The sequence below is a fragment of the Brassica napus genome, chromosome A6 (assembly GCF_020379485.1).
Source record: "Brassica napus cultivar Da-Ae chromosome A6, Da-Ae, whole genome shotgun sequence".
Lineage (NCBI taxonomy): Eukaryota > Viridiplantae > Streptophyta > Magnoliopsida > Brassicales > Brassicaceae > Brassica > Brassica napus.
The window spans coordinates 25303086-25311903 of record NC_063439.1 but is presented as its reverse complement, the minus strand read 5'-3'; the positions used below and the strand labels follow the sequence as shown (position 1 = coordinate 25311903).

The following is an 8818-nucleotide window of genomic DNA, read 5'->3' as shown; positions in this document are numbered from 1 at the left end:
CTATTTATTACGCATCCTCCACAACTCATTGCTCTTCACTCCAAAACATAAACAAGAAACCTACGGAAAATAAAAGATAGACCAAAATCAAGAAATGTCCATCTTTATCTATTTCATCTTACTCTTGCCTCTCCTCTTAATCTTCTTGAAACGCTTCTCACCCTCTAAAGGGAAGCTTCCTCCAGGACCTATAGGCCTTCCTCTCATCGGAAACTTGCATCAACTTGGAAAATCTCTCCACAGATCTTTCCATAAACTCTCTCAAGATTATGGATCTGTGATGTTTCTTCGTTTCGGCGTGGTCCCTGTTGTTGTCTTCTCCACAAGAGAAGCAGCTGAGGAAGTTCTCAAGACTCATGATCTCGAGACTTGTACTCGACCAAAGCTATCTGCCACCAGGTTGTTTTCTTACAACTACAAAGACATTGGTTTTGCTCAGTACGGTGATGACTGGAGAGAGATGAGGAAGCTTGCGATGCTCGAGCTCTTCAGCTCCAAAAAACTAAAAGCGTTCAGGTATATCCGAGAGGAAGAGAGTGAATTGCTCGTCAAGAAACTCTCTAAATCTGCCGATACACAAACTTTGGTGGATTTGAGAAAAGCTCTTTTCTCTCTTACCGCGAGTATCATATGTAGACTCGCTTTTGGACAGAACTTCCACGAGTGCGATTTTGTCGATATGGACAAAGTTGAGGAGTTGGTGCTCGAGTCTGAGACCAATCTTGGCTCATTCGCGTTCACTGACTTCTTCCCCACGGGCCTTGGGTGGATTATAGACCGGATCTCTGGCCAACATTCCGAGTTGCACAAAGCCTTTGCAAGACTTAGTAATTTCTTCCAACATGTGATCGATGATCATTTGAAGCCTGACCAACCTCAAGATCATTCAGACATCATTGGTGTCATGCTGGATATGATCAATAAAGAGAGCAAAGTTGGCTCTTTCAAAGTCACATATGACCATCTTAAAGGAGTCATGTCGGTGAGTATAGCAAAATATTTTCAAATAGTTATATGTGTGTGTACACATTATATTGACATTTAAATATTGTTACTAACATTAACTTGTTTGTTATATGATCAGGATGTATTTTTGGCGGGAGTAAACGCAGGAGCGATCACCATGATATGGGCGATGACAGAGTTAACCAGACATCCAAGAGTGATGAAGAAACTCCAACAAGAGATTCGAGAAACTCTTGGTGACAACAAAGAAAAAATCACTGAACAAGATCTAGAGAGAGTTCAGTACTTGAAGTTTGTGATCCAAGAAACATTCAGATTACACCCACCAGCTCCCCTCTTACTTCCAAGAGAGACAATGTCTGACATCAAGATTCAAGGTTACAATATACCAAAAAACACAATGATCGAGATCAACACTTACTCAATAGGACGTGATCCTAATTGCTGGGAAAATCCTAACGATTTCATCCCCGAGAGGTTCGTCGATAGCCCTGTTGAGTATAAGGGTCAACATTACGAGTTGTTACCCTTCGGTGCTGGTCGTAGGATCTGTCCTGGGATGGCTACGGGGATAACTATCGTGGAGCTTGGTTTACTCAACGTTCTTTACTTCTTTGATTGGAGTTTGCCTGATGGTATGACCATCGACGACATAGACATGGAAGAAGCTGGAGCTTTTGTCGTCGCCAAGAAAGTTCCCCTTGAGCTTATACCGACTCCACATCAATGGTGAAGTCATGAAAAAAGTAATGGTATATTGAGATTATATCATAGCATCGAGATTTCTCAGCGTGGTTCTCTTGCAGTTGGTTTGATTTTGAAATTACAGAGAATAAATATTACGGTCATCATGAGTTGTAATTGCTAGTTTTTTTTAATTATGTTTCAATGTATATAAATCATGTTTTCAATAAATAAAAACTTCCGATTGTGACATTAGTTATCATCGTTTTGGTTAGTACCGTTCAAAGCTGATTTAAGCGACTATCTGAATATATGACAACAAGTTTGAATCTGACATGAGACTTGCTTCGGTTTTACATCAAAGAAGTAAACATAAAACACTGTATATATTGGCGAGTTTAATTGTGACATAGAAGTAAAAATAGAAAATCTCTGAGTATAATAATGGGAAGGGGAATATAATATTATCTGTATAGTAAATTCAAAATATAGCAATAACCTAAAACTATCTGATGGGTTAGTTAATCTGTACAAGAGTAAAAAGTACTATAAAATATAGTTTTGTAAGATTAATAGATAATAATTGAGCTAATACAGAAATTTCGTAATTTATTAAAACTAAATATTAAAAAGATTTTAAAACATTTTCTTTAACATCTTTGGACATGCATAATCCCATTAATCTAAACAAGGTGGTATTTTTCATCTGATATATATACATATATATATAATTTTTCATCTGATATATATATAATTTTTGATATATATATAATTTTCATCTGATATATATAATTTCAATATATTTATATATTGAAATATAAAAATATCACATAATCTGCAGAACAAAAATCTCAATAATACATGTCCGAAACAAAAAGGTCAAAACCAAAAAAATTACAAAACAAGATTAAGTAACAAGAACATATTAAACTATAACTATTACAACGAAGAAGATACTCTTAGTAATTAGTCTGAGCCTACAAAAATTAGTCTAATCATTTTCATAGGTCTGAGATATTACAATGTTAATCAACAAAAAAAAGTACTACAACGAGGAAGTACACAATCTCAATCGACTTGATAACAGTGAGAGAACCAGTCTTTCAAAAAACACATGGTGGTATTGCAATGCTAACTCAGTTCCAACATAACAAAACAAAAAAAAAAACTGAATATCTCGCTCGTTTATTGTAGCATATGCAATGTTAATAAAATTGTCGTTCAAACTTTTCAGCTGGTTATGTTAAAAAAATTCAGCTGGTTATTTTCAGTAGTCATCATGTACAAATGACAAGGAAAGAGAACTTCAGTTAAACTGTAAATTCAGCTAAACACAAAATTTTCAAATATTGGGCCACAGACGTGCTGAGAGACACCCACCACAAATTTAATAGGCGGACCAGGGACTCACGACACTTCATTTGTCAGAACTCAGAAGATAGGTAATAAGCCAATAAAGGGACGGTCTCCTCGCGCAACGCTCGCCAAAATCAGGCGCCTATTCGGGATATACGATTTTTATCTATTTTAAACTTATAAATATTGGTATGGCCACTACCCAGTAACTAGAGCTGGGCATCTCACTACTTGTTGTTCGGTTTATACTTGTTATTTGCCTCGTATTTGGTTTGAAAAATCTAATATTTAACGATGTCAAGTCAAATAACAAGTTCATAAATCTTTACTTGCAAATACATGTCAAATATCATTATTTTTTTCAACTACTTGATTCATTACTTGTTTTACTATTTGTTTCTCGTTATTTGATTTGTTTCTCGCTATTCACTGTAAGAATATATATTAACAGCTAAAAAGTATCTGCTACCCGTTAAATACATATTTTTTGCATTGTAATAATAATCTAAAACGGTATTGATTTTTGAATATTTGATGTAACAAGTATTTTTCTCAAATGAGATACACATAGAGTGTAATTGGTAACCGCCTTAAAAACCCTAGGACCGGATAGAAAAAGAACGAGTACGAATAAAATTTAGAAATAAAGAGGAATGATGATTTTTTTATCAAAATTAATAAGTAACAGATTTATTCTATAATTTTCTACAAAAAAAAATGAAAAAAAACTATTTTTTATACATGATAAATATTTTAAGGAACGTTAAGAAATGTAGTGTTTCTTTTTATTTCTTTGGTTACTATTCAGAGCCTAGTAAATTAAATGACTTAATCGGACTAAACAGAATAACATTGATTGACCAAGTAACACTTAGTTTGAAGTGTAGAATGATAACTCTATTTAAAAGTTTTGGTACACTTAGTTTAAAGGTTTTTTTTTACATCAGTTTAAAGTTTTAAACATAAATAAACAAGTAGTAAGTATCTATACTATTATTTATGAAGTGATTTAGCTTATTTGTCATGATTTTCATGATTTAGGTAATTTTGCTTATTTGTCATATTTTAGTTAGGTTTAAACTGAGTCATTAATTTATAAATAATTTTATTAATAGTTTTTAGCTGAGTCAATAATTTATTAATTTAAATAATACAACTATAAAATATGTAATTAGATATATAATTATTTTGATTTTGTTTATTTGTCATGTTTTTATTAGGTTTTAGTTTAGTCATAAATTTATTATTAGTTTTTAGCTGAGTTCATTAATTTATTAATTTAAATGATATAACTATACACTTTGTAACTAGATACATAATTATTTTAATTTTTCTTTTTTGTCATGTTCTCCATAATTTAAGGTAAGTCTGCTAATTTATCATGTTTTATTAGGTTTTAGCTATTCATTAATTTATTATTAGTTTTTAACCGAGTCATTAATTTATTAATTTAAATAATACAACTATTTCAAGATTTGTAATTAGATATACATTTAAAAAAAAAAATTGTAACTTTGACGAGTTATGATCAATTCTTATTATTCTATTTTAAAATCATATTTGTTAGTGGATAATTTTAAATCATATTTATTACTAGACGTGGAACATAATCTATATTTTAATATAGTTTATAGCTTAATGATAGTATAGATAATGTGTAAGTGATATTTATCTTAGTATAGGTCGTATTATAGTTATAGTAGTATGTAAATGCTAATACATAGAATTATGATGCCGACTTTATCTTACTATCCATTTTAATAATCTATTATTTTAATTTGCCGACTCTATGCTATGATTGTATATATTCTCATCACATGTTTGATGGGAAATACACATAAAATTTACAAAATTTCATCTTTAAATAATATGAAACACTTCAAACGTTGTCTTTTGAAAAAAGAAACATGTTTCACCTTTTTCTTATTGGAGATATTGAGTCGGCTAAATATTGCTATAAAACTAGAGTAATGTTTCAACTGAATTGGTGTTGGTTGACATCATAAATATTAATTTATTTCATTATTGATTCACATTAATTATACGATTTGGTGGTAGTCAATTATTTTGAAATTTATTTTTAGGGAACTAGGGACTCATGCTTCTATTGATAAATGTTCTTTTGGCGACTTGTCTTTTGGTAATTTCCGATCTAAGTTATGTCAAGGAGATTATTTTATTCTGCATAATTTCACTTCCGGTGATTAGACCAATAAAATATAAAACGCATCTTCTGCTTTTTAAGATAAATTTCTATAGAACAACCAAAATCATACCTTATTATGATTTTTCAAAAGAGTTAAAAAAGAATAATTATTTCATGGAATTTAAAGAAATAATGGGACGTCAATATGAAAAGGAATGTTTAGTCGGTGAATTTTCTATATAATATTTTGTTTTTATTGATGTATTCAAATTATGATATGTTTGTTCACAAGTTCTACTTTTTAATGTTTTGTATGTTAGATATTATTGGCGAAGTTGTGAATATTGGACCTTTAAAATATATCATTGCAACATGAAAATGTTTAACTAAGTTAGAATTAATTACTATTCGCAACACAATGTAAATTTTATTCAGTTTAATTTAATATATTTTTTTTATGACATGACGCTTATTTAAATTTTTAATATTTAGTGATACATGTTTAACATGCACATTCTTGGTATGCAAACCAAGTATCATATTTCTTTAAACCAATCCTGAAAATTACGGTGATATGTATTATTGAGTTTTATTCAAGTTCTCTGCATAGTTCTACATGGCCAAGAACTGTACTACAAAATTAAAGATTTGTTCCTTCATATTAAGCACGCTTACACTTAAGCAAAAAAATTTAAAACTAGACTTTATTATTTAAAAAAACTTGGGATTCAATTTCCAGATAAAAGAATCATGTATAAACAATAAGAAAAATATTTTAACATGGTAATCAATTGAGATTTGGTTAATAAAGACCGAAACACACACAAAAAAATATTTATATCTAATTAATACATTAGCTTAAAATAAATATAATAGTAAAAAATATTAAGAATATATATTAGTTCGCACAAAGTGCGAGCCCAGACCTAGTATCCATGTAATTAATAAGTATTTAACTGGAGAATTAGATGATTAACATGACAGCTTTTACCATGATACATATACACTGTAACAACAAAATTCTAATAGTTGATGTTATGCTAATTGATATTATAAGATTCTTTCACTATGATCCCATCTAATCGTGCACTTATTTCACTTATTTTCCTTCACATTTACAATTGGACTAAACTCTAAGAAGAATAATTCCAAATGAACTCTTTTCACAAGATACTAAAAAAATCAAACCATTGAAAATTTGAGAAGAACAGATGAATGCTAACAGAGTTCACACATATACATGTTGATAAAGGTAATAATCCTCTTGTTCTTCGCATTTATAACTGAACCAGTTTCGTAGAATAATAATTCCAAATGGACTTTTTCAAACATAAAAAATCAAACCATTGAAAATTTCAGAATTTTAGTTGAATATCCTAAAAGCGTTTTTCAACTATATCAAATCACACTCGCAGACATAATGGTAGAAGGTTTTAAGAAGAAGAAAAAAGACATTTAATGGTAGAAGACATAATTTTATCATCTTTATTTGAAATATTTGAGGTTTCAAATATCGGACCATTCTTAATAGTCCAGCTGTCAAATAATTGAGGAGATGCTGGTAGTTTGTTGGTACGACTCTGCTTGCGTTAAAATCGATCATAGCCACAAATGCGAGGATGACATTTTCCTAAAGGGTAGTGACTATTCAAACATTTGAGACCGCCATTTACTGTTCAAAACAATAAACTTAGATTTTAACTAGTTGACCAGTCAATTTTGATTAAAAAGTATTTTAAACAATATTTAGAAAATAAAAATGTTGTGTAAATGTTTTCACATTTGATATATTTTGATCCGCGCTTTAAAAGCACAATACTTTTTTTTTACAAATTTTTATTTAACAAAATTATGATTGCATCTATAATTTATATATTTTAAATTTGTATAATTATATTTAAATTTGTATACATTATTTATATTAATTATGTTTTAAAATTTAAGTTTTTAATTTTAATAACAAATTAATGTCACTATTCTATATTTATTTAAAATTTAAATAATTAAAAATTAGATGAAATATTTATAAAATATCATTTTTAGTTTTATTACATATGTAACTGATTTGTAAACTATAAAAGTATATTAAAGTATATAAATACACATAAATAACAAAAAATTTAGATTTTATAATGGGCAAATCTCCAAAATAGCAACTTTCTAAGTTTATATCACAAAAATAGCACTCAAAAACTAAAATGACCAAAATAGCATTTTATCTTTTGAAAAATTTAAATTTTTTTATTTTTCAAAATTTGAAATCTTATCCGCAAAACCTCACTTTTCAACTCTAAACCCTAAAACCTAAACTCTAAACCCTAAACCCTAAATTCTAAACCCTAAACCCCACCCCTTGAGTGCTATTTTTGTGACTTTTGGCCTTGAGTGCTAGTTTGGGAACAAAAACTTGATTTAGTGCTATTTTGGTCTTTTTCTCTTTTATAATATACATTAATTTATGAAAATTATAAAATTAAATATTAAATCAAAAAAAATTGCCAAAAATACCATATTCATAATACTACTTTTCATGTTTATACTAACTACTTTTACCTTCAGTAATTAACTCATCTAAACTTAAGATTTAGAATTGAGGGGTGAAGTCGGATTTTTGGAAAATAAAATTTAGGACTCTAATAAATATATAAAAAAATACTTAAAAAAAATAGTTTCAAACATAATTTTCGATTTTCACAAAGAAATTTTGAAACAAAATTGAAAAAAAGTTCAAAAATTATATTAAAAAAATTGAATTTGAAAAATATAATTCAAAAACATAAAAAGTTATTTTTTCTTTAAATAATTATTTATTATATATATATATAGAGAGAACAATGGTATAAAAGGTTTTTGCCACTTAATGAAAAATATATTTTTGAAAATATCACTTTTTTAATGGTGAAGATGAATGTCTTTTGCCACTTTATTTGCCACTTAATGAAGAATGTATTTTGAAAATATCATATGAAATTCTCCCTTAATATATTAAGTTATTTAACTAAATTTGTAAATTTATGTTTTGTATATTAGTCGAATTTAAATTTATATTACTGTATAAAATTTATTTATTCTTTTGTTTAAATATTTTTGAAATTATATAATTATATATATATATATATATTTAAAATACAAGAATATTTTATTACTCTTAGATTTTTATTTATTAATATTTTTTATTTATTTTATTTTAAAACTATTTAATTATGTAGTTGAAATTAATTGAATAAATAAGTTATTAGATGACATATTAAGATGTATAGTTAGTATAAAGACTCAGATTTGGCAATATCATACAATATACTGTCCAAGTTATGGTTATGTTTTAATAGTAATGATTTAGTAGAGTATTTATTTTAAAATATTAAAAATATGTTTGATATAATTTTTTAGTAACATCAAAAAAGTTATTTATATTTTAAACTAAATTTTACAAAGTGAAAAGGTGTAAAGAGGAAAATAGATACGTAATTAGTATTATTCTCACAGAGTCTAGAGTATAATCAGTCAAAAGAATGTCTAAGGTAGTGTAAGGGCATTTCCATCTCAACTCCATTTTTTTCTATAAAATGAAGTAAAAGTGAGAAATGCTTCAACTCAACTCCATATCTCACTCCATAATGAAATTTATTCCATAAATGAAGTAATCTATTTTTTTTTTGTTCATCA

The 8818-nt window shown here is 28.0% G+C and overlaps 1 protein-coding gene across 1 annotated transcript; it reads left to right on the top strand.

Moving 5' to 3' along the window:
• Positions 1–1905, top strand: LOC106437049 (cytochrome P450 71B22-like). The gene is made up of 2 exons (XM_013877987.3): positions 1–982; positions 1085–1905. The coding sequence occupies exons 1-2, from the start codon at positions 95–97 to the stop codon at positions 1697–1699; spliced, it is 1503 nt and encodes a 500-aa protein (XP_013733441.2). The 5' UTR covers positions 1–94; the 3' UTR covers positions 1700–1905.
• The last annotated feature ends 6913 nt before the right edge of the window (positions 1906–8818 follow it).

Coding starts and splice junctions, on each gene's coding strand:
- LOC106437049 (XM_013877987.3), top strand. CDS start 95: ATGTCCATCTTTATCTATTTCATCTTACTCTTGCCTCTCCTCTTAATC. Junction 983..1,084: donor ATCTTAAAGGAGTCATGTCG/GTGAGTATAGCA, acceptor TTATATGATCAG/GATGTATTTTTGGCGGGAGT.